The 27162-nt window shown below is 40.0% G+C and overlaps 1 protein-coding gene across 1 annotated transcript in view; it reads left to right on the top strand.

Annotated features, from left to right (window-relative positions):
• Positions 1 to 27162, top strand: part of Sergef (secretion regulating guanine nucleotide exchange factor) — a 227047-nt gene that overhangs the window by 19510 nt on the left and 180375 nt on the right. The window contains 3 exon segments of the mRNA XM_048788447.1: positions 560 to 673; positions 2949 to 3011; positions 6797 to 6955. Coding sequence (XP_048644404.1) covers positions 560 to 673; positions 2949 to 3011; positions 6797 to 6955 — 336 coding nt within the window.

The following is a 27162-nucleotide window of genomic DNA, read 5'->3' as shown; positions in this document are numbered from 1 at the left end:
TTTATTTATTTTGGCAATGGAGAATCTTTGAACTCATCTTGGTGTGTTGGGAAGGACACTACCTTAAGGGTCAGGAGAGCTGAGTCCTGGCTTTTTCTTTGTGGTACAAGATCCCCATGTGATCTTGCACAAATCACAATCCTCTCTTAAGGTCTCAGTTTCCTCATCTAGTAGATATGAGGAATGAGCTTGATGATCTTCAAAGTCCTTTCTATTTGGCTTAGAGTCTGAGTTATGTTCTCAGGCTAACCCTGAGCAAGGTACATTCTAGTGATTTGACTCAGGAGTGTCCTTGAATTTTTTGGATAAGTTTTAATAAGTTTTACTATATTGAATTTCTCTTTGATAGTCTTAGATTGCCCTGACGACTGGAATTTTGATTGGTTTGGAGGTAATCCCTGTGACCAGTGATTGGAACCCTTGATGCAATTGAGCTTCTCCATAATACTCAGGTTGACAGAGTGAATTCAGAATTTCCCATAGTAGTGAGGTTCAAAAGGCAATTTGGTCTTATCCTGATGTACATTTTCTTTATTTTCTCTTCTGCTCTTTTGGGAAGTGAGTGGCATCGTGTTCCAGTGGGGGACTGGTTTGGCATCATCTGGACGACGGTCATCCCTCAGGCAGACTCTCCCATTATTTTTGACAGCAAAGGAACCAAGCAGAGTTACAGGTGAGGCCCTTATTTATTTTTTGTGAGAAAGTAAGAGACATAGACATGCAGAAAATGGGTAAATGGTTTTGTACTTTTGCTTTTTCTTTATCTATCTTACTCTCTCTATTAGTTGGTATGATAGTCTTGTTGGGATTTTTGTGCGTCCAATAAAAGTAACCCTCTTGGCTGCCAGAGTTTGGGTCCTGTGGAGAGATAGATGTAAGTCAGATAGAGATCAAAAGATGGAGAATCAAAGGGTGGAGATCAAAATGGTAGCTCTAGAACTGTTAAAAACTACTTGGAGTAGTTTTATAATGAGCCTGTAAATTCTGAATTTTAGATTGAACTTAATCTACCAGGCACTGTTTCCTCAAAAGGACCGTGGGCTACTTTTCACATGCCTAGTTTCTTCTCCCAAAAGGGAAGCAGGAGTGAGCAAGGATGTAGAGAGGACCAGGAATGCCCCTTTAGGGAGTTCTCTACATGAAAATACGAGGAGTAGGTGATAAGTGTTCCTTTTGCTCATAGGTCTGTTGGTTGATCTTCTGTTGGTCATTTGGTCTATAGAGGCTTCTCCTCCTCAGCCTCCTTCCTTCCCTCTTTTCCCGCCTCTCTCTTTGAGCTCTTATTCTCTGTTTTCTATTCTCTTTGTGGGCTTTTGTCTCTCTATATTTAGCACCACGTTTCTATCTCCTCTTCTGACTTTTGTGACTCTGTTTACTGCAGGTTGGTTGTAGGAAAACCTGCAAGAGACCTGAACAAAGGAGGGATTTTTGAGGGTGGTGGAAATGTGTGTGGAAAGAATAGGAAAGGGGAGCTGCTGTGGGAGTGATGTACCTGAGTGTTGGGATCATTCTGATTTTTCTAAGTTCTAGAGTGTCTCTCAGCTGGAGCTGGGGTTAGATTTCTGATGCCAACAGGTTCAGTTGGGAGGGTGTGCTCAACCCTTCCCAAACCCTTTTCTTTTTTCATCAAGGTGTTCACTGCTCCCTAGGTATTCCCTGCTTTCTCATGACCTCCAAGCCTGTGGGCACACTGTTTCCTCTACCTGAAATGCCTTTCCTTCATGCTCCTTTTGGGAAAATTTCAAGAATTTTTCAAGGCCTAGCTGAGATACAGCTTTCTCAGTAAAGAATCTTTCCTCTTTTAGCATCCATTGCATTTTCTTCATAGGCAGGGATTGTTTATATGTTTTCTCATATGCCAAGGGTTATGTGCATTTAAGGGTCAAGAACTATGTGGCATTCTTCTGTATTACCACAGGACCAGTTACTAGAAGGAGTAAAAGTTGTTTATTTTATTTAACTGAACCTATTTAAGGTCTGCTTGGAGTAACAGTTTAGATTGAGAGTTGATTTGGGGAAGTTTTCTGATGAAAAATTAGAATGAAAATTAACTTCCTGCCTTCAAAGTCTTTCACTCTTTATTCTCCCATCGTCACCCTGTTTTCACAGATTCTGGAGCTAGATCCTTTACTGTCTCCTCTTCAGTTTGCTACTAGTAGCCCAGGTTTCCTCTCTGGTGAATGTGGCTGGAAATGTCTTATTATCATTCCACAGGATACCTGAAGAAGTCTTTTGTGAAGATACTAATTAAACAGAAGCATCAGAAATAGAGTTATGGAATAGACTGCATTTATTTGCATGCTAAATCACATGTTTCTACAGGTTTTCCCAATTTCTAGCAGGGTTGATTGGGATTCTACCTTGTCAGTAAAGGCAGTGGAATTAAGGAAGGAAAAATACTAGATTTGGAGATGGAAGTCTAGTTCAAGTTCTGGTTCTATCTCTGTCTTGAGGAGGTCTGTGTTTGTATTTACATCCTGCATATGATAGTAGCTGAATGTATGAGATGTCATTGTTTCTCACACAGCAGACAGAGCTAGGAAATGTACACACACACACACACACACATACACACACACATTTTTACACACATAAGCCTATCTATTTCTAGAAACCATGAATTTACACTGATTTTTCTATTACCAACTAATACCAGAAGCTTGTTTCTAGCTTTCTCACTTTTCACATTTGAACCTTCCTTTCCTCTCTGGTATTGAGGAACCTGTCTTCTTTATTCTCAATATATTTACTTCTCTATTTCACTCCCTAGTAGATTCCAGTCTCCCACCGTGTAGCCATCTTCTTGGCCAGTGCTGCTGACTCACACCTGCCTGTGCTGGCTGAGTTTCTCCTCACACCTAGGTGGTGATGGCTCACGGTCCCTCCTCCACCCAGTTTGTTCTGTTATCAACATAATTCAAAAGAAAAAAAAATTTTTTTTTTTGTAGGCCTAGAGAATTCTAAAGCAATATGTGTTCTTGCTGGCTCAGACCATTCAGCTTCATTAACAGGTAGGTACCAACTCTTTCACAGTTTAATATGCCATTCAGAACTTTGTGAGTGATGGCCTAGAGTGTTGATATTTGGATACAGAGGGAAGGTAATAGATTTTAAAGCCAGAATTCTGATGCCCCCACTGGTATAATCTTATGCAGATTATTTTACCATTTTTTGTCCATTTCCTTATCTATAAAATACTTTGTGGGTAATTATGAAAATTAAATATGATAATGTTAAGCACTCACATAAAACATAGGCTTACTTCATTTTCTTCTGAGTTTGCTTTCTCAATTAAACAAGAAGGATGAGAATATCTTCTCAGGGTAATTGCAATGGTTAAATCATATAATGAACAGTAAATTTATATGTAGTCATGAGTTGCTCAGTGAAGGGGTTACCTAATCCATTTCTATGTCTAATATAACTAAATGCTATCTTTCTATACTTTCTAGCTGTTTAGTCTCAGACTAACCTATTTTATTCGTCTATATCTTTTTAATTTGTTTGTCTCTGTTTTCTCTATTTTGTTAACTTACATATATATATATATTTTTTTTTTCTTTCATCTATTCTTTAACTTAAGTACCTATATATAAATAAGCCTACAAGTTTTATTCTCTGATCTGCTTTATATTATTATGTATTTTCCTATTTCATCCCTTTATTTCTATCTTTTCCATATCCATTTTTCTATCTAATATATTTTTTTTCTCACACTGTAGTTTTCTATCTGGCTATGTGTCCACCCATCCATTGGACATGCTCATCAAACATAGTATGAACTTTCTAGTGACTTTCCTTAGGAGGCAATGCATTGTTTTCTAGGCAGCAGTTATCCTTTTGTTTTGATTCATATTGTCCTATTCTCTGCTGGTAGGGCTAGACTGGAGGCTGTACCTCTCAGAGATTTAATATTTTTTATAAGACCTCCACTCATAATTGAATGCATTTCATTTTTAAGCAAAAGGAGGGACATTCATACTTAGTGTTCTTTGTGTTTTATGTGGAAACTCAGGTGTGTATTAAAGGTAAATTAATGATGGCATGCATTCTCCCATATCAAATTTACAGTGTTGTCCAACTGGACACTCCTGTTGTTTCCAGAGCACCAGAGTCATAGTGAGAGAGTTTAAATACTTTACAAATTCTGAGCTATGCATAATTAGTTGCTTAATGAGTTTAAAACACAAAGTAACAAAAGAAACATCTACTTTTAGTGTGCGACTCACATTAGATAGATTTTTGTTTGTCAAAGTGTTAAGTTGAAATGAATGCTAAGTGTAAGCAACACTACTGGGCACCTGGTTTCACCTCTCCTTTTACAGAGGAAGAATTGGAGACTCAAGATGAGAAGTGAGTTGTTCAAGCCTACAGTCAATGAGGGAGGGGGAGCTTCTCTCTGAGTGTAAAAGTAGACTGAGGCAGACATTTCTCCTGTGTTCTAAACAATTTGAAATGGCTGACATTATATACACCATAGAAATTGTCTGATCTCCTGCTAATGTCGATTTCTTAAAAAGTCTTGTGATTAGTAAATTATTTCATATGTGGCACTGTTCCTATGGTATTTTTTATACATCTAAACTTTGAATATTTTTTGAGATTTAATCATGACATTGACTATTTTGAAGTGTCTATTTAGTCATTTTTAGTATATTCACAAACTGAGTTGTTTTTCAGTATTTTGAAAGTGATTTAAAAATTGTCAAGGGCTGGGATTGTGGCTCAGCGGTAGAGCACTTGCCTAGGGCAGGACCCGGGTTCGATGCTCAGCACCACATAAAAATAAAGGCATTGTGTTGTGTCCATCTACACCTAAAAAATAAATGTTTTAAAAAATTGTCAAGATTAATAATCCTCCTTTCTCATCTAGTTCAAGCTGTTAACACATTGGATTTTGTTCAGTGCTCTTTAGACCTTTTTTCTGGAGTCCTTGTAGATTGTGTAACTCTTTGGCATTGCAGCAGAATTTAATTTTACCTGCTGATGCAACAGTGTAATGATCCTCATGTGGAAGTCAGTTTGTCTTTCAAAAAGATGTTAGATGAACTAAGATAGATTAAGGCTTAATACAAATTGTGCTTTATCACCAGTGGCATCTTCATAGCTCACCAATTTACTTAATGGATTGGTATTTTGCTGAGGGGCCTTCTTTGCCCTCTTATATGGGATTCTCATACTTCATACACCTTGATGAAGTCCAGGGAGGTTGCCCTTTCTCTGAGAATGAAGTATACCAAATTCACTTCAAAAAACTGCAGAATATCAGTGCTGCAGGGTTTCCTAGGTGGCAAAAAGGCTTCAATGATTTACATTTTGCCATTTAGAGTTGAGGAAACAAGAGTCCCAGAATGTGGAGTGAAGTGCTCAGTTTCAAATAGTGACCAAATAGTAGATGGCACTTGAACTAGAGACCTCTGAGCCCTGCTCTAGTGTCCTTTCATGCTACTCTTTGGCTTTTGATTAGTTTTTGGAAATATATCAGCAGCCCTAGGGCAAGCAATATTATAAAGTTTTATTGGCAGGTCACAAAATGCAGTGGAAGCTGAGTTGGTTTTTAGTTCCCTTATTGACTATGAGTTCTTATTAACCATGTGAGCTTGAAAAGTCATTTAACATCTTCCAAGTTTGATTAACTTATCTTCTAGAACAGTGCTTTCTGATAGAAATAAAATGTGAGCCACATTTCAAAAAGTAAAAAGAAACAGTTGGAAATGAACTTTAATATTATATGTACTTTAACTCAGTATATTCAAAATAGTATTTCAGTGTGTAATCAATATTAAAATTATTAATGAGGTACACTTCTCTTTTGCACCAAGTTTTTGCAGTTCACTCTGTATTTTTTTACTTGTAAGATATCTCAGTTTGGACTACCCATATTTCAAGTGTTCAGTAGCCACATATGGCTAGTGCTATTGGTTCGTACAGTTTTAGAATCTTGAAGTGTTAGGGCTGAGAAAGCTTATAGAGCACCTGAGTAGTCATGGCTTCATTTTGTTTGACCTTTTATCTAAAAGATATATTTGAACTTGAATGTCTTTTAGACAGACATGTGCTTTCTGGTTTACCACAGTTGCCACCAATTGTTCTTGTTCCAGCATCGTCAGTCATGTTATCTGCCCTTCTGGACCAACTACCCTCCTTTCCACTACACAGGCTTTAGAGAGGCGGTGATTTGTCCAAGGTCAATAGCTAGTTAGTGGATCCAGGAATAGAAGCCAGAGTCACTTGATTCTGAATTTGCTTTTTTTTTCTGTTAAATCACAATGGCAGTCATTTCTGTTTATATCACAAGATTATTGTGAGGTTGAAATGCTGCACAGATGTGATGTGGTAGCTTTATATTTTCTGCTGGACAGGATAAACAATGAAAATAATCCTATGTTTTTAAAGTTTAAATAGAAATAGTTTGTCTTTTAACTTACTATTTTAACAAGTTAAAAAATTTTCCCCCCAAAGGAAATGTGAGCATATATTAAAAAAAACAGAGAAATACGTCTCATAGAGGATAGATGTGGAATGAATATTTGTTGAGTGAATGAATAAAGAAAAATAACTACACATTCTTACTCCTTAAAGTCCTAAGAATATTTGACTTTGTTTCTATATGTAGAATTTTCATATATCTTACATTTGATTATGCTACACATGTACATTGTATTTTGCTTGGCTCCATTAAACATTATATTATAAGTTAAAAAAACCACAATTTTTTAGCCATTTTTTTAGACTTGATTTATTTTCCATAATATTCAAATAATGTTTCTTCATCTCTGTTTCCCTTCTGTTTAAGATGCAGGAGAGCTGTATGTTTGGGGAAGTAACAAGCATGGGCAACTGGCTGCTCAGGCTGCTTTTCTTCCTGTGCCCCAGAAAATAGAAGCACATTGCTTTCAGAATGAGAAGGTCACTGCCATCTGGAGTGGGTGGACACACCTGGTTGCTCAGACAGGTGAGAATGCAGCAGAAAATTTGGTATTGGTAAGAGCTACTGGAAGACTGTCTAAATAGGCAAGAATGCTTAGGGTTTAAGGATTTTTGTTCATGAAAAACTTTAGGGACTGGGAGGGGAAAATCCTGGGGTCTAATTCTGCTATCAGCCAGATATATGGCTTTTCCTTTGTGGATCACAGTTTTGTACCCAAAAAGACTGGATTAGGTTAACTCCTGATCCTGAAAGTCTGTGTGGTTTTAAAAAGGAATCGATTGTAGCAAGCATCACCCAGAAATTTGTCCAGGTTGTTGGGGAGTCCTTACTTTAATAGAGCTGAGGAGATGACGGTTTGTATTTCCACCTCAGTCTAAATTAAAAGAATCAGAAGCTGGTTGCAGTGGCATAAACCTGTAATCCCAGTGGCTCAGGAGGCTGAGGCAGGGGGATTGCAAATTCAAAGCCAGCCTCAGTAATGTAGTGAGGCCTTAAGCAACTTAGCAAGACCCTGTCTCAAAATAAAAAATAAAAAGAGTTGGGGAATGTGGCTCAGTAGTTAAGTGCCCGTGGGTTCAACAATCCCTGGTAACCCCCACCTAAAAAAAAAAAAAAAGTTCAGCCAAAGTAAATATTTCAAGGAAAGATGGAGGCAGGAACATAATTTTGAATAATAGCTGGCATGATATTCTGACTTAAACTGTATTTACCCTAATAAACTATGTACATTGATCCAGACATCTCTTGTTCCCTCAGATGCTATGCTATCATACCATACAGCTTTTGGCATCTTCATCTTTCTTTGAGTCTTCATCTGTTTCTCATCTTTCCCTTAGGGGAGCTCTTTCGTGGCCTTCATATCCCTGACTTTGTTCTTGGACTTTGTGTTTTATGGCCTGTGTTCATCCCTGCTGTCTAAGAGTTCCTGCTGACTTATACACAATTCCTTGAACAGACAGTTTGTAATTCTTGGGTCTATTGTCATGTAAAGGCCTTCTGAACTTCAAGGGTTCCCTGGCCTGCTCTTGTCTGCTTTGCTAGCAATTCACCCACCTCTAGACTCCCAAATGCCTAGTGACTATTATTCTAGGAGTTTCTGGTTCTTGAAGGTTTTCAGTCAGCTTCTTCTGTTTTTGGTAAGTCACACATACTACACATTTGTATACACAAACAGACTTGTAAGCATTCATTTCTGTGATGCTTTTAATTGATATTTAAAAAGTTTTATGATCATTCTGGAATAAAGGCCTGTATAACAAATGTGTATAGTAAAATTTTCATATTACCACTTCAGAAGATGCTCGAAGGAAAATGTATTGTTCATTTGGAGGAAGATTATATCTCAGAGAAGTTCAGACTGCTTAAGGATTGGGCCCATCTAGAGAAGCTTTGCTTGAAGAGACATTGAGCATAGTAACTGCTTATTTGTATGCCTGCTGATATGAATTTTTTTTTTCCTTCAGTCAGTAAGCTCTGTGGAGCCACCATATTGCTTTTATTCACTTCTGTGACTCCACTGCCTATCTGAGAATGTAGTTGTTTTCCTTTGTCAGACTGTTTCCAGTTTAAAAGAGACTAAACATTCAAATACATTTAAGACAGGATAGACAGCTAGGATTTCTGATCTCTTTCCTGGGACTCACTGGTTCTTGAACAGAAGGCTTCAGTTTGTCTCTTTGGATTCAGGATCCCAAGCAAAGCAGTTAATATGTATTGGACACCTATTAAGCAATGTAATAAGCCTTGGAGAAATGAGGAGAAAGACATGGGCCATGCTTCTCTCGAGAATTTGTAGATAGACTTAAGTCTAAGAATATGGAGATGGACAACTTTTCCATCCACCCTACAAATAGTGATTATGTTGATGTGCCATACTTGGTATTAGATGTAAATATTGCCTTTAAGGTGTCTACCAGGGGAGACAGACCTGTAATGAAATTTCAGCATATTTCCAGTATGATGTGCAACAATACTGCTAAATACAAAAGTAGACACAAACTAGCCATAGTCTGAGTAATTAGGTGTTAACAGGTAGGTATTTCATGGTTAGTCTTCAAAGAGTCACAGTGCAGTACACTATACTTACTATCAAATGGTAGTAAGTTTGGTTGAGTCTGTCAGCATACCCTTTAATGAGTTAGGAAGTAGACTAATGAAAGACATAAAGGTTTTTTTTTTTTCAAGTACTGTAACTGATGTTGATTCCCATGTCTGGGTCAGCAGCCCAGCCCTTGGAGTGGGAGGTTGGAACCCACATCCCTGACACTGTCTGAGTCATTCCAGTTGCTTTGGAGTTCAGCTTAAGGTTTCCACCTCCACTTGAGAGCATGATTTTTGGTAACATTTCCGCTGTTTAATTAACTTGTTAATTTAGTTCATTTGTTTATGTACATTGCCACGTTCCCCTTTCTTCTGAGTCCATAATGGTTAAAAGCTGGGAATGTTTGAGTGTCCTGATTGTTGTACTGAATTTTGGGTAAATGGGAGTTTCCTACTATTTGATTCACCAATTTTGTGTTTCTTCTAGCAGTGGAAGCCCTTGCCCTGGCCTGATGTCATTGAGAAGAAACACCCAGGGCTTCCATTTAATCAGACTCAGCTGCTCACATTAATGGGAACAAGATTTCCTTGCAGGGTCAGAAGCAGCTCATTAGTGGAACAAGGAATTATTTGACTCTGGTTGTTTTCATAAGCTCCAGTGGCAAATTATTCCTGGGATGTACTTGTAGGCTGTAAGAGCACATAGCTATTCTTATCTGTCTGAGAAACGCTGGCTGTGTGATACTGAGAATAAAAGAGTTTGTGGATAGTGACCATATATCTGGCCAGAAAGATGGAATGGGATAGGATGAGAAAAAGGGAGAGCACTTTGCTTTTCCCCTTCTCCATAGGGTCTATACCAGTGTTTCTCAACCAGAGGTTGAGACATTGCAGTGGCTGGAGACATTTGTGATTGTCACAACTGGGGGCTGCTACTGGTATCCAGTGAACAGAGGCCAAGGCTACTATTAAACATCTTAAAATGCAAACATAGTCCCTCTACTCCTATAACAAAAAAATTATCTAGTCCCAAATGTTAATTCTGTCCAAGATTGACATAATATCCCTAGTGGTAGGTGCTTAGCTAGGGCAGTTCACATGGTATCAGATAACTTTACAGACTATGGGAATCTGGGATGTGCTCTCTGCTCCCCTCAGTCTGGTGTCTGCCTGCAGTGTTCGCAATGGAAAAATACTTTTCTGTTAGTCACAGCCACTTGGAAAGAGTCCAAGAGAACCTGTTCTAATCTGGGAGAGTTGGCAAGGGTACCTGTGTCTCAGGCTGGTGGAACCTCATTCTAGAAACCTTTCTCAAGCTGCTTGATAATCCTGATCATTGTTCTCAGGAACTTCATGGGACTCCTGGGTGACTATCCAGGCTCAGTGACCTGCAGCTGTATCATTTGAGATTCATGATTTCCTGGCTAGTGGTGCGTTTAGTGAGAGTTGAATGGCAGATCTGGTCCTTTCCTATTTTGGTGACCTTGATTAAGTCACATCACCTGTCTAGGCCTCAGTTTTCTCATCTCTTAAGTAGGATATTAAAACCTACCTGTATTCTGCATAGGGTTGTTGTGCGGTTCAAATGAATCTGTGTGAAAGATCCCAACTAATTGTAAAATGCACAATTGCCTGAGATTGGGATATGTAAGTGCATTCTGGAGTCAGTAGCTGCTTATAGAAGGACTTCTATCCCAGCGAGATCTGTGCTGAATTTGAGACATACTAGCTTCTGCCCCGATGGCTCATAAGCTGGCTAGGGGATGTGACAGTTTCCACATCTTTTTTTTTTTTTTAAATTGTAAATGGACACACTATCTTTGTTTATTTACTTATTTTTTATGTGATGCTGAGGATTGAACCCAGTGCCTCACACAGGCAAGGCAAGTGCTCTATCACTGAGCTACAGTCCCAGCTCCAATTTCTACATCTTGATGGGGCCAAGTTTCCTAAAGTCTTTTTCACTCATTGTGGTAGGCAAGTGGCTTTTTCAGGCTGTTAACAGTTTGGAAGATCTCCGTAGATAATTTTACCTATTAAAATTGATTCTTCATAGCATTCATCCCAATTTTTCATTGTGTACATCTGTTTGTAGTGTTACTTGTTTAACATATAGATCATAAATTCCATGCAAGCAATGTTGGTTTTGTTCATGGCTGCATCCCTAGCATATAACCTAGGCATGGCACTAGTAAGTGGATGATTCATAGCAAATTGCTGAATGAAGAAATAAATGGAAAGGTAAGAGAAACACGGGCTGTGACATCAGACAGATCAAGGTTTAATCTTAGTTTCATCAGCTTACTTACAGCATTGCTGTGGGCAGTGCCCTCGTGTCCATATCTATTGTCACTGTTATAGTTGTCTAGTCTCTTTAGTTCTCATGGAGGTATGGCCCTTTCCTTTGTGTGTGTGTGTGTGTAGGATTCTTTGACTAACTCCCCCTCCCACTAGACTATAAGCTCCATGAGGCAGGAGTCATGTTTGGTTTTGTTCACCATTGTATCCTAGTTCCTAGCAAAGTAATTGGCATATATGAAGTAGGTGCTTAATACATTTTGGACAAATGAGTTAAACCTAGCTTCTCTGAATGTATTTCCTTATTTGGAAAATGGGAAAGCAGTTGCTGACTGGGCATAAGGATTAAATCAGATGATGTAGTACATCATCCAGCACAGGACTGGGCTCATGTGCCTATTAGTGCACATCTGCCCTTTGGAACTTTGGAGCTTTTTGGAGGTTGGGTGCTCTTCTCTTTCCGGAAGAGGTCTCTGGTTATGGGTGCTTCTTTAACAGTTTTATTCAGGACTATCCTGAAGAATACAGAAAGATCAGTGCTTACAGATGCTAAGTGATGGTTGCTGTTGATTTATTAGAATTTCAAGGGGAATGATTTTCCCAAGATCCAAATGTTAATATGGGGTTAGTCAGAATGTCTAGAATCTGTTTGCTTTCCGGATGCTGGAAGCTTTCCCTGAACCATGCTGTATCCCAAAGTAGCCTTGTGGTCTCACAAGGGATATGGATTGAAAAACTGAAATCAAATACAGAGAGTTCTTTGACATTCTTTACTTTTTTTCTTCAGTGTCACCTAATAAAGTGCTAGAGTCTTGAAAGTTTTAGAGAATCAGAGATGGAAAAAACATCTTACTCACCTGGCAAATGAAAAAACTGAAACCAAGAGGGAAAAAAAAGTGATTTTTATGGCAACATTTAAACTAGAATTCCATTTCTGCTTTCCAGTAAATATTTTCCCTCTCCCTCACTTTCCTCCTGATTCTTGGTAATACCTTTTGAATGAAATATTTTTTATTTCTCTAAAGAGAGGAATTGCATGGTATGTGTGGAAAGGACTACTTCGGAGCCTATCTTCTTTCTTCAGAAGTCACAGACTAAGAAATGTTTTGTTGTATTTGATGTCTGAGCATTAGTGAAATCCAAGCTCAGCCATTGATTCACACTAAACTGAGTTTATAAATATACCTAATGCTGATTTTTCTGTTTTGGGGCCAAGATCCTTTGCAGAATAGGGTGACAGTGTACATTACTCCATCTTCTTTGGGACCATATATCATGAAACCTCAACCGAGCCCAGGGAGATTCTGACCTCATGGGCTCTATTTAAAGTAGGTGCCTTGGAATTGATGATGCTTGTTCTTTAGGACTTTTAAAACCCAATGATTGAAAGTCAAACAGAACCCAAAGACTACTCTGAAATGGATGTTTTGCTTATTACTAGAGTCATTTGTTTTTATTTTAGGATCCTTAGAATGTCAGTAATGACATTCTAATGGCCTGACTACTTGCGGTTTGGAGATGGGGAAGCTGAGGACTAAGCAGGGGAAGGCACAGGTAATGAGTGAAGGAGCTAGGATCAGAACTCGTCTTGTGACTCTCCATCCAGTCCTCTTTCTGCTTTTCATGTTCTCTCTAGGGATGACGAAGAAATGTGGATGACTTAAAACTTAAATCCAGGAACCTGACAAGGAATGATGATTCCTTCTTTATAAAAAGTTATGCTTTAGGAAAGCTCTGCTTCTTACCTGGAGGGTGTAGCCCTAGATTCCCTTAGTGGATATGTGTGTGGAGTAGAAACTGAGATAATGCCTAGGAGTGAGGGGTCAGGAGGTGTCTTCGAGAATTCATAGAAGTAGCTGCATTTCTAGTTATGATAACACAGATAGCAATTATAATCTGATGGATCATCTTTATTACTATAAAGTGCTTTCACATTATATGAAGGTGGCAAGATGAATGTTATGCTTACCTCAGATGAGTCCCTCATTGGTAAACTACATTTCCCTGGACTATGTGTATGGGCAGAGCCAAACTTGAACCCAGTCTTTTTTCCACAAGCCTCCCACTATAAATCCAATTTATATATTTCTCAGAATGCTCTAACTCATTAACTAAGCTTCTTTTATGCTTCAAAGAAGCATATTTTCCCAACATTTGCCAGTGACACTACATTCTTCCAAGCAATGAATAAAGAAATTCTTAGTTATGTTTGATCCTCCAGCAGCCATTTGTAGAACACTTATCTATGTGCACATAGTATTGTGTTGTAGAATACAGGGAACTATAAAATCAGAGCTACCTTCAGGAAACTGTGGTTGGATGAACAAAATTAAACATTTAGTAGAAGAATCAAAATGTGGCATGGGTCCTGAGGAGTCGCCTAGACATCCAGAGCTCTAAGGTTTCAGGAGAAGGAAAGGTCACTGTGGCTGAGAGTGGTCAGGGAACGGTGTGAAATTGTGGTTAGGTTTTGGGAAGGTCATGTTCTAATAGGTGGATAGCTTGAGAGTTGGTTCCGTTGTTTTCTCTTTGTCCTTTGGCAATACACTAAACTCCCTGGCTTGCTTTTTCCCATCTGGCCAATAGGATGTTGTGAACATAATGAACTTTTTGGGCCATTTCTGTTCTGAAATTCTGTCCTATGAAAAATACAACTGGCCTAAGAAAATAATCATGGATGTATTCAAAGATGAATATAATGCAGTCATTCATTGCAGCTTAATTTATAAGGACAAAAACAAAGACAGATAAATGAAACTCAAGGGAGATTGGTTAAATAAATTGTGGTACAACGATATGTTGGAATATATAGTCATTATATAAAATGTTTTAGAAGAATATTTAGTGACAGAGAAATAGGCTCCTCAGATAATGAAAAGACCAGATTACAAATTACTACACTCTAACTCCTAATTTGTTTTTCTTTTTTAAAGAAAGAATGTTTGTATAGAAAATAATAGAAGGAAAAGTGTGTGAATAGTATATTTGGTGGGATATGAGTGAATTTTCTTTTTTATTTTCTATTCCAAATATGTAATTGCAATCTGATTATGTCCCTCACAAATGTTATTTTACAATTAATTAAAATGGTTTTCCCCTGAGTCTAGGGATTATGGATCCTTTTCCAGCCATTCCTATGTAGATGTCCTTGACAAGTCTTTTCCATGAGCCTCAGTTGAGAGGTCTCATGGAAAAGAGGCAAGAGAGTGTAGCAGGAGGCAGGAAAGTGGGTATCTATTTTTGTCTTAGTTATGAGTCAGCTTGATGACCTTCTGAACATCCTTGAGCCTTGGTTTCCTCCTTTGAAAAGGGGAGTTGGAGGTCACAAAAGTTTATTTGAGTTTCAAAATAAATTTGTTCCTAAAGTTCTTCACTTTTGTGGAACCAGCTGAGAGGCCTGATTGGATTCTTGAGCCTGGCCTCCTTACTTTCTCTTTGGCTTCTCTGAATTCAGGCTCAGAGAAGGCGATTTCTGCTGTTGATAGTTCAGGTTTGGAATGGAGTGGGAGCTCATTGATGGTGATGTGAGCTGGCAGGATGTAGAAAGCATATTAAACCACTAGAGGGAAGCATTGTTTGATTACAACCCCTTCCCACCTTGTTATTTGCTCTATCTGCGGGTGAAGAATATCCTTGATTTGTCTGCAGGTTTCAGATTCTAGGGTTCCAGAATTAAAAAAAAAAAAAGACTTTGAACATCACCCAGTAATATTCTCAATGTGTTGTAGGTGTGAGATGATAGATGTCAGGACAGGCAAGTGACCTACTTAAGTCATGCATTATTCTTTCAGGGTCTGCATTATAGGTGCAGAAGATAGCTACAGATAGAGCCAGCATGTAATCATTTTTGTCCAGAAAGAGTGAACAGTTCCTAAGATTGGATAGGAACCTAAGGGATCTAGCAGTATATACCTTAACTGACCTTGAGAGTCCTGGAGATAGAGAAGAAAAGATAAAACCCTGACCCAAGGAGCTCATCTCTGGTAGGGAGAGCACATGCAAACATGGATGTGACTCTAGTATGTATTTTCCATGCCTGGTGTTCTTTCTGGTCTCAGATCCAGCTTGTGGTGGTAGCTTGGAGGCTGTTTAGGGAAGATCCTGCAGGTGATCTTAATGAATGATAGCCTTCAAGGTTAATGAGATTCCCTGGGCACACCCAGTTTGTTATTTCTAGTGAATTTCTTGCAAGCAGTGGTTGGCCTGTTTATATGACATGCCTTTACATTTCTTGAGGTTTGCAAGGAATGCTGACAGTTTTGTTTCCCACCTTCCAGAGACTTTGATACTTAGGCTGTGGGCTGACTTTATTTTTGGTTTGCAGGTGCCCACCAGACCTAAACATTGTGGTAGAGGGGAATTGTGCACTTCCTGGAAGTCAGGTAGCTGCATGACCTTGGGCAAGTTAATTCCTCTCTTTGGGCAGGGAGGTCAGTCTCTCAGCTGTAGTTGTGTCATCTCTGTCACAAGAGATGGAGATCTGGTGTTATTTTTGGCTTTTGTGTTTTGCCATGAATACCCATTGATCTGTGGTCTGGAGAAGTGCAAAGTATGTCTTACCTGAAACAGAAACAAGACTCACCCTTTGTGAAGTGGGTATGTTGGATAAAGGGCTTGTCCCAAAGCCAAGTGCAGTAAGGTCTGGAGGGCCACCAGATGGCAGCAATGGGCAGGCAGACAGCCTTAGGGGAGGAGGTGAGTAGGGCCAGCATCCATAGGCTTTCTTGCAAGGTCAGAGCTGAAAAGACCTCAATACCATATAGTGCTTTCTTGTGAGAAGAATTGAAATTGGACTGGCCCTCAGTTTACTATCCCACCTAGGAGCCGGGCGACAAATTGGAACCTCTCTAGGTGAGCTAGAGATGGGATAGGAAGGACATTGTTCCTGATTTCTTTGAGGGTCTGATCCTAATGATTTCCACCTATTATCTTTTTAGCTTCCCTCTGCTCTGACCAACTCCTCACCCCTCCCTGTGGCCATTTTGTTCCAGGTCAAGGCCTCCCATCAGGTTGTGCTGTGGATGGAATTGGGGGTCATCCTTTAGCCTGCACATCCAACTAGTAGGTAGGCTTAAAGCCTTGTCAGAGGCATGTTGCAGTAAGATGTGAGTTAACATAATTGGTTGAACAAACACAAAAATGTTTTTCATATTCCCAAGGGAGTCAGATTTGGGCAGGGGACAAATTTTTGGCAAACACTATATATTACTGGTACTGCCACTTACAGATTTCCTCATTACCTTCTGAGGTAAAGTTCACTTTCCTTACATTCTGGATAATATTGAGGTTCAAAGAGGCCGAATGGCTTCTCTAAAGTAACAGCTAGTTAAAGAAAGCTGATACTTGAACCCTACTGGTTTGATGTCAAAGCTCATACTCATTTAATTTCATCATGCTACCTCCCCTCAAAGTGACCTCACTGGAAATATAGCAAGTAACTGTATTATTTTTGACAGTTATAACAAAGATCCATGGACTGGGTGGCTTATAAACAACAGAAATTTATTTCTCACAGCCTGGAGAGTCTTTTTTTTTTTTTTTTTGTACTGGGGACTGAACTCAGGGGCATTCAACCACTGAGCCACATCCCCAGCCCTTTTTTGTGTATTATTTAGAGACAGTGTCTCACTGAATTGCTTAGGGCCTCACTAATTGCTGAGGCTGGCTTTCAACTTGCCTCCTGCCTCAGCCTCCTGAGCCACTGAGATTATAGGAGTGTGCCAATGTGATTACAGGTGTGTGCCTCTGCGCCCGTCCTGGAGAGTCTTAATAAGAGCACTGTTAGATTTGGTTTCTGGTGAGGTCCTGCTTCCTGGTTCATAGTTGGCCATCTTCTCCCATATAGTGGAAGAGGGGAGGGAACTCTTTGGAGGCCATTCTATAAGAGCACACTTCCTGTTAACGAAGGCTGCACTCTTATGATCCAGTCAACTTCCAAAGACCCCACTCCCTTATACCATCAAATTGGGAGTTATAATTTCAACCTAACCTAACCCTAATTTTGGTAGGATACATTCAGTCTCTAACAGAGTCCTCTAAATTTTAGGGCAGAGTGGAACAAATATTTGTCTTTTTTCCCTGATGAAAGCTTGTAAGAAGTTGTGGTGGGCTGCTGAAGCAAAGGCCTTTGAAGCAGTGCCTGATGGAGCAGGTAATTATGGAGCGGGTTAGGGAGTGGTGGCTGGAAAAGCCCTCACAAAGAAGGTGAGCATGTTCTCTTGATCTGTGTTCTAGCTGTTCTCTTTGGCAGGGATACTGTTTCTCTGATTCCTACTTAGCTACTGCTTCCCTTCTGTTGATTTCTTCCCAAAGGCCACCTCTCACAATCTACTCCCTACCCGATTTTATTTTCCATTATAGCAGTTTTCACTGCTTGAACTCATAGTGTCATTATTTATTGCTTATTTGCCATTCTCTCCTCACTGAGTGGGAGCCTTGTGCAGTTTTCATCTGTTTCACTGTTTCACTCAGCTCTGGATCTCCTGGCATAGAATAAAGGCTCAGCGAGTGCTGGTGGCATGAAATAGCTGGAGCTATTGGATGTGGAAACTATGCCATCTCTAGTAGCTGTGCTCAGGAGACCAGGCTTATGGCTCTGCCCTCTTCCCACCTTGCTGGAGAAGGCCAGGACAGAGAACCTCAAGGACAAAAATGTTTGATGATCCAGTGTTTTAAGTCAACATTGTCCCTGCCTGTCTGCAAGACCTTGCCTTGGGTCCTTGGCTTCCTTGTCTGTCTACAATGAGTGGGGCCACCAGCCATGCTTTGAACTCACAAGATGGTTCTGGGAAGGGCTCAGAGGTCCCTGGCAGAGAGCTCAATTTCCATTCAAGAAATCCTCATCTTTCCTGGTGGAGATTGATTTGTTCTAGGAGCTCTCTAAAACTGAGCATTAAGTGACCAGCCTATAATTTTGCCATCACTTTTAGATTCTTGACAGATGACATTGTGCTTGCCCTTTCTCAGGGGACCTTGCCTGTCCTGCGGGAGCTTTCAATAATCATAGTGACAGCCAATTCCTTAAAGTGCTCTCAGTGTGTGCCAAAAGGAGAGTGGCCTATTTTGAGGAATCTGGGAAGAATCAGCTCTTTCTCAATCTGAGAGTGACTTTTACCTTACCAGGAAGCTTGATGTGGTCAAAAGAGCCCTGAAGACGGCTGGGGGCGTAGCTCAGTTGTAGAGCACTTGTACTAGGCCCTAGGTTATCCCTATACTACAAACAAGCCCTGAAGAGCTAGTTTCAAGTTCTAATTTGACAATTTGTTGGCTATATCATCCTGAGCACCTCTCTGGGCCTGAATTTCCTCATCTGTAAAAGGAGAATCATAATCCCTAATTTTTCTGCTTTGCAAAGGTATATTATGTGATATACTCATTTACAATTCCTTCCTTCATTCCTTCTCCAATTTGTTTAGTAACTGTTGTTGCATAGGCAGAACTGAAAGGAGGGTATTCCAGGCAGAAGGGATACTGTGAGCCAGGCTGTAGAAGTAGGAAGTGTACCCTGTTGTAGCTTACTTGACCTGGGCCATATATGATGAGAATAGCCTGGAAACATCTGAGTTTAATGGGAGTGAGTCCTTGTGAGTAGTGGAAGGAGCCACTGAAGGTTTCTGTGGGGGACAAAGTATGATAATCATGAAAAATGAAAGGGAGACCCTGACTCAGGGTGGCTCTTGCAGGCTTCTCTGTTGAAGGCTCATGCTTGCTTTCTACTCCAGGTCTCATCTCTGTGGCTGACATTGAGGTATTCTGGACTCAAGGTGTAGCCCCTTCCTCCAGTGACTGGGTGACTGTTATAAATCCATGAGATGGGTGGGGACTAGAGTCATCTGGCTCATTGGTCTATCTTGTAGTCACTTAGGAAGCCATCATATTACATTTCATCTTGAAGCATTTCTTCAGGGCCTAAAAAGGAGCAGCTTTGGGGCTTCTTCTTACACCTCCCTGATGAGATGGAGGTATGTGAGGAAGGGGTTAATTAATTTATTAAAGAGACACTGTGTGCCAGACATTTTGTCGGGGCTTTACAAACACTATCTATTGAATCCATATGGAAATGTTGTCAAGTAAGGCTCACTCCCATATTTTATACAGGGAACTGAAGGCATATGAGACATAGGCTCAATCCATCTAGTAACTTTGTACAATGTGAAATGAGGGTCAGTGTTACCTTGTTAACTGTGAAGGTGTGGAGACGATCAAATAAGGTCCTGGATGTGAAAGCGCTTTGTAAACTGGAAAGTACTGTGTGCACAGGCAGGGTGTTACTAGTACTGCTCCCAGTTAAAATTTTTTTTTTCTTTTTTAATGCAGTACTAGGGATGGAACTCCGGGTCTTGTGCATGCTAGACAAGTGCTTTATTACTGAGCTATTTCCCCAGTCCTTTTTAGATTTTATTTTGAGGCAGAATCTTACTTGGTTGCCTAGGCTGGCCTTGAATTTGTGATCCTCCTACCTTGATCTCCGGAATAGCTGGGATTACAGGCATATGCCACTGTAATCCTGACCAAATTCTTATTTTCAGTTTTAGTAGGGCCTCTTTTGTGTGGGTTGCTAGAAGGTTCTGACCTTTAGTTTCTCCTCTATGTACCTTCTCCTCCAGCTAGTCCTAGATTCAATGGCTATACTTATTACTTTTCTCTGTTAAGCCCACAGATATGAAAGTACTGTTTATTTTTAGAAATTTAACCCTGTAGTGCAAAATTAATATCAAGGTAAGCTTACTTTTTGTCATTTTGGTAAAATAATAATAAATCATGGAATTTAAATGCTTTAAGGAACCTTATCATCCTGATTTGAAGTTTGAGAATATAGAAGCTCAGGGAGAGGAGATGATTTGTTCCCATGGTCTCACTGATAATGGATAATAGAAACAGTATTAGAACCCACTGGGGGAAAAAAAAAAACAACCCACTGGGTCCCTTGTCCATGGCCTCTCTACTGTCCCACATTGCCCCTTTAAACAGAGACTTAAAATGTTTTGTCTCCTTTATGGAGGAAAGATCCAGTTTAATAAATTTCATTATCCTAGCCCCTTTATGTAACAGGGCTGTTTCCGGGTCCTGGCAGATGGTCCATAGTAACAGTGCTTTGCTGATTTGGTTGGAGCTGAGCCTATGAGATGAAAACTCCTGAGTAGCAGATGCCTCTCCTAGTCCCTGGCCATGGAAAAGTCAGCCTCTCCAATGAAGGCATATAGCTTTACTTCTCATGTCTTTGGTGGGACTAGATGCGAACTCTGTGGGGATAGCCTTAAACAATATTAGGTTTTCACAGAAGTCACACTGCTGGCTTGGAGATTCTTGGCAGGTGGCTTGCTAGTAAAGGGTGTCTATTCTGAGGTCTGAAAGTCAAATGGGAACAGGGAGCAGAACAGAATGGAAATTAGCAGATGTGGAAGGGAAAGACAGGTGTCCCACTGTGGCAGTGCCCTACAGATTCTTCTTTTACCATACTGTGAGGCCACAGATTGCCAAATGAGCCATCTGAATGAACCCTTGGTACTTGTCACACCACCCTTCAGTCTCCACAATGGACTTTGATTTCAAGCCTCTCCTAGCCCCGTACTTTGAAATCACTGGGACTCTTAAGTTTTCTGATTATCTTCCATTTCTTGATGAGTTCTTAGATATAATGAATTCTCCTCAGTTGCCTCCTTTGATGATACTTATTACTGTTTCTGCTGTGACAAGTCCCCAAACCACTGACAGTGGAATGGGCATCACCTCCACTGAGTCTTCTGTCTGTACTCCTCCTACTCAGTTATCACCCTTTCAGGGTCCCCAAATGTGAGGGCAGAAGAATAGTCCTATATCAGTGGGAATAGCTCTATTAGGACTGAAATAAGTCCCTTATACCTACCTCTCTTGAAGAATCTGGGACAATTTTCCAGGTGTGGGGTTAGAATAAATTTGAGAGGTCATGTTCCAAGAAGTTTGCACTGGTAGACCACGAACTGTCATCCCAGGGTAGATAGACTTCTTCCCCTCTTTGTTCTTGCCTCTAGGTGAATAAAGTTTGGGAGCAGTCTTTTTCTCTCCTATTCAAAAATTTAAATCATGATCTCTCATTTACTGAATGCTAATATTTTTGGAAATTGAGGATGCAAATGGTGTATCTAGGGGGATCTCTTGGGGTTTCAGAGGTGAGATCTTGGCTTCCTAACAACTATTTATGTATGTGATGGGTAGGCTGGCAGGCTTTACAGGATTCACTGGCTCCAGTGTGTACATTCTGTCCCTGCTCCTGCTCCTATGAGGCCTCAGTATGGTCTGCAGGGGGAGCTGTGCTCTCATGGCCAGGTGCTGGGATTTTTACCAAAGGGCCACAAGCCGCTTGCTCCTTTCTGCAGGTCCAGACATGCTTGGGAACTGTGGCTTGTGCAGTCTCCCAAGTTAAATTCCCAGCTCCAGCCTTCAGCTTGGGCACCGTGAGTCATCATCAACGGAAACTGTGGCCTCACCAACAGCTGGGTGCAGTGCTTGGCCTTTTCTCACTCTCTCTTTCTCTGTTTCACAGTGATGGAAACTGCTGATGATCTTTTTTAATGGACACAATTAAAGCTGTTATCTAGGGGTAGGGATGGCAATTCTAGATGGAGAGAATAGAACCTGGAAAAAGATGGAAGAAGCCATCCAAGAAGCCATCCCCTGGACGTAGGCAGTGAGGGCCAGTGTGGACCTCTACTGTCTGCAATTCAATGCCAAGGACCCCAGGAAACCCCTTGGTAGTTGGGTAAGAAAGATAGCAGTGGAAGCTTAGACAGGTTTGACTGATAGTTTTCTACCAACCTAAGGATAGAAAGAGTGGCCTGGGTTCGTGTCTCTCTCTTTTTTCTTTTTTAATTTTTTTTTTTTTTAGTTATACATGACAATAGAATCTATTTTGATATAGTTATACAAGCCTGGAATAGGTTCTTGTCTTAGCTTTGCTTCTAACACACTTTTTGACCTTGGGTAAATAAATTTCTTTCCTTTCTGCACTGATGTGTTAAGAATTTCTCTGAGGGCCCTTCTTACTCTGATGGGTTTGTTAGGCTGAATTGAATGAAAAGAACTTTGAACCTTGTCCTCGTAGTCCTCATATGAATCAAAGCCAGTAGCTCTCTTCTCAAGATGAACAGTGCTCTGTTTACTGTATAAGAAAAATCATATAGACTTGGTTTCTACCCTCCAAGACCTTGTAGTCTGTCTTCCTGCTTTCCTCTTCCCATGAGGCAATGGGCACTGGAAAGCAGGAAACTGGGATTCTAGTTTTGGCTCTGCCAAAATGTGTAATGTCCTTGGGAAGATTATTCCCTTCCTTCAATCTCATTTTCATTTGGGATTAGATTTATTGCCTTCAACTGTCCTCCTCCATCCCCACCCCTCAACTTGAGCCTCCTACTAGTTTTTCTGCAGGGTGTGATTCTTAGCTCTAGAAGCCCTATTGGGTATAGTTTCCTTTCTTGCTGGGAGGGAGAGAAGCAAGATTATTTTTTAATTATGCAGCTAAGATTAGGTAGCAATCTACATTTTAAAGTGTTATTAATAAGAATCTAAAAGTGTACAGAGAAGCTTTGGAGTTTGAATGTGAAATGAGTTGTGAAACATCTGCAGAGGCACTGACCCCAATCAAGGTTTTTCTCAGGGTGCCAAGTGTCTTCTAGGTGTGACTAGCAGACTGATGTGCTGCTGGATCACTGATCACCACAGGAACAAGAAACCCAAGCACTCAGCTAGAGCAGCCACCTTAGAACAGGGGCTGTTTTCAAACTTTGCAAACTGGCTTAGAGAGTGATAGTCATGTTACTAACACCTGCATTAAGAATTTATAAAGTGCTTTATTGTTTATTGCCTGCCTTTTCATCATAGTCCTGACAAGTGTAAAAGCAGGTTTCATTACTTCTACGTGAGTTGGCTGAGATTTTTAATTTAAGGTTCTTCCTTTAAGGTGATGTTTGAACATTACACCATGCTAATATATTGAAACATCACATGGTACCCAATAAATATGTACAATTTTTATGTGTCATTTCAGAGAGAGAAAGGAAGAAAGAAAATGTTGTGCTATAGAAGAGGTTTAGACTGGAAGTCAGGAGCTAGACACTGATCCTAAGCCACCACCTCCCTCCCTTGCTCTCTACTTTTCCCTACTTTTTTTCTATAATTCTTAAAGCCATTTGCCTTGGGGTATATTTTATGCTTGTTAATTTTCTTTCCCCCATTTTAGAATGTAAGGTCTGTTAGAGAGTTTTGTTCAATGTTGTGACTTCTTATACCTAGGACAGTACTTGGCATAGAGTAAGTGCTCATAGCTACTTGTTGAATATTGTGAACATCTGGCTTCATTTCTGAGTTGGCCATATGATTTGAGAGGTTATTTATTTTATTCAGTTTTGCTTCCTCTTTGGGGAATTAGATTGGATGATCTCTGATGTCTTTGGAAGCATATAAAAATTCATGATAAGAGCAATACCTATTACTTTTTTTTTCTTTTAACAAACATTGAGCATCTGCTTTGAGTTAGGCCTTGTGCTGGGTGCTATGGAGAAAATATAGAGAGAATAAGAAAGAATCACTGTTCTCTACCTGTTAGTAGGCAATGTGAGACACGCAGTCAGATAGTCTTATATTTGGAGGCATAGAATAAAATAGTTGTTTAAACAGGGGTATAAACACCATGGCAGTGGCTTTTAAAGGAAGAGATGGCTGGGTCTGGGGATGTAGCTTAGTGATAGAGAACTTGCCTAGCATGTGCAAAGTCCTGGGTTCAATTCTCAGCACCACACAAAAAAGGAAGAGATTGCTTATTCTGACTAGGAGTTGAAGGCACACTTTAGGAGGCTGTGGCATTTGAGCTGGGCCCTGCATGATATGAAGGAGTTTTGTAGGTGGAGCATGGCCAGCACTTTGGTTTGGGAGCATAGCATGGCCCTGAGGCCCAGAAGGGAGGAAGTGGAATATGCTCTTCACAAGGTGCAATCATCCAGCATTGAGAGAACATGTGTGCTTTGAGGCACGGCTGTAAAGACAGCTCCCTGTCTAGGCCTGGAGATCCTGATATGTCCTTGCCCAGTTTGGGAGAAGACTATAGCCTGATTCCTCTTTGCTTTTGTCTGGGAAGCTCCAACCCTGCATGTTGCAAACAGTCCTGCAGTCAGTTTGAGGATACTTTGTGTGCAGTCTGTCTTGACTTCTGTCACTGGTGCCCCTGATTTGGTAGCTAATAAAGTCCCACTGGTGACAGTGGAGCAGCTGTGTAGAATGTCTGTATGTTTTGGAATCCTGATATTTGCCATATAGGTCAAGTATGAAGCTCACTCAGTCATTCATCAATTGGGATCTCTTTGTACCCAGGCTTGTGTCCCTGTGACTCTTAGCAACCTCTGGAAGACCTTGGGAATATTTACTTTTCAAGAGGCTTAGTGTCTAAGTGAAAAGTGGAGCTCAGATCAAATGGGCCTCTGCAGGAGAATGACTGAGGGCACCTACTCTGGTGTCAGGCTCCTGGGTTCCATCCTAGCTATGACAGCTACTTGCTCTGAGCCCAAGATTTAACCTTTCTGTATATAATAACTTTCTCATCTCTAATTTTAAGGGTTATAATGCCTACTCATAGGGTGTTTCTTTGAATTAAATGGGATAATCCATGTAAAAGAGTCTAACATGAAATAAGTGCCCTCAAAATATTAGCTATTGTTACTGAAGTTTTGCCACTTACTAGGTGCATAATTTGGGGCAAGTCATTTAACATCAGTGATTTGTCTCTTTATCTATAAGATGGTATTAACACCAATCATTAAAGTAAAGGATAACGATTAAAAGCAAGTCCTAATCTGAGTCAGCTCTTGATAAACAAATTCTCTTTGGTTCCCTACCTTTGTTTCTTCTCTTTGCAAGCTGTTTCTCCTCTTTTTCATTGGGGACTATGTGTAAACATTTTATTCCTGTATTAACTTCTTAAAAACTCTAAACCTTTTATTATGTGACATTGTTCATGATATGACTTTGGAAACTTGAGAAATTTAAAAGGATATATCATTGTCTCAATTTTTATTTAAATTATTAACCATATGAATGGTCTTTGAAATTAGAGTGGATGTTTTATTTTAGGACACTGATCAGACTGAAGATTCCAAAGGTGCCAATAAAATTAAATTATACACTACTCATTTTGACACTAAAGATTTTTAGACATCATTATTAAAGTTTATATCTGGAGGATGTCTGCGAGTGATCTGTTCCAATCTCTCATTTTATGGATGGGAAAGCTAGGCCTCTGGAGGAGGAGGGATCTGTTCAAGGCCATGTAGCTTACAGAAGCCAGAATTAGGATCCAAGTCTTATGAGTCTTGGGCTAAAGTTTCCTCTCCTCTCTTCTAACTCACCTGTTTCACCTCTCTTCTCTATTGCTCCCTTTCATTCTCTTCTTTCCTAGCTTTGATTAATTTGTATCGTGTATATCAGAGGCTTCTAATGTGCCTGCCACTATGCTTGAATCTTTAAAAAAAATTCACAGTTCTATAATGGTGACTTCAGTGTTCTTTCTCATCTTTGATTTAGAGACATTGACCTTAAGACATTGCTAGGTGGGAGTTGGCTAAAAAAGGTTTGACAAATTGGTGGAAACTGGGTGGAACCATAGAAGTCCTTGACAGGCAATGAAGTTCATTTTGGGAGAATAGTAACAGTGGCTAATGTTTACTACTATATGCCATGCACCTTTTGCAAAAATATCCTTGCAACATCCCTACTAGAAATGCTATTATTCTGCAGATGAGACTTAGAGCTACTGGATAATTTCCTAAAGATTACAGAGCTAGTGAATGGTAAAGTTCAGTAGGGTGATAAGAGGTAGGTAGATTTATAGGTAGGGATATGGTTAGATCATTTGTTCATTCATTTAACAGTATTTATTGAGTACCTACTTTGTGCTGGACATTATTTTAGGATATGCGGATGAATGAAAATGGCCCCTACTCTCATAGACCTGGCTTTCTGGAGGAGACAGACATTAATAGAATAGTTCTCCTAATGAATATATATATGTATGAACAGAGTTCATGGTCTTGGGATTGTTGAACATGATCTATGCTGAGGAGTCAGCAGAACTGGAGAGTGAATAGGAGATGAGTAGGTGAACAGAGTAGGATCATAGACATAGCTGGGGACAGAGGATGGAGGCCTGTGGAAGCCTGGCATGGCACATTCTGTGTGGAAAGCTGCCTGGTGTGACTGCTGGCACCTGTGCTCTGTGCCCTCTTCTTTTTTTCCTGCTTCTTACCCAGAAAGATGATACTGGATGACTCTCAGGCAGTTAGTTTTGTGTTTGAACAATTCTTGGTTATTATCATCAAATATCTTTTTATAAAGTTTCTGTTTACCTGGTAAAACAAAGAAGGAGTTGCAAAACCTTCTGAAGACTTAGAATGAATATGCTGAGAGTAACTAGTGTTTATAAACAGAGGAATGATAAATATAACAAATTAATAGGTAGAGAAGGGTATCCTTCTCATGTGTGTGTCTTTTAGAAGGCCTTGTAGCATCCTGGGATTATAGAGGGGAGGGAATGAAAAGATCTGGTGGCTTTGTCTCTGTCTGACCATAGTTTTTTTTTTTTTAAATAACATCCACCTCTGTCTACTAACTGCATTTTGTTATCATCAATGATACTCTGTTCCATTTGGATAGATTAATAAAATATGAATATTCTCTAATCTTTCTGTCACTTTCAGGAACCCCTTCCTGAAACAGGATAGAAATAAGTGTCTACCTTCACCACTAGCCTGGACAGCCCTGGATGGATGCTAGAGTTGGTCCCTGGAATATTCACTACCCACTCACCTTTTCCTCAGTGTCTTTCTCCTTCTTCTCCTTCTTCTCCTTCTTCTCCTCCTCCTCCTCCTCCT

Source organism: Marmota marmota, unplaced genomic scaffold, assembly GCF_001458135.2.
Source record: "Marmota marmota marmota unplaced genomic scaffold, marMar, whole genome shotgun sequence".
NCBI lineage: Eukaryota > Metazoa > Chordata > Mammalia > Rodentia > Sciuridae > Marmota > Marmota marmota.
This window is presented reverse-complemented; position numbering and strand designations above follow the sequence as displayed.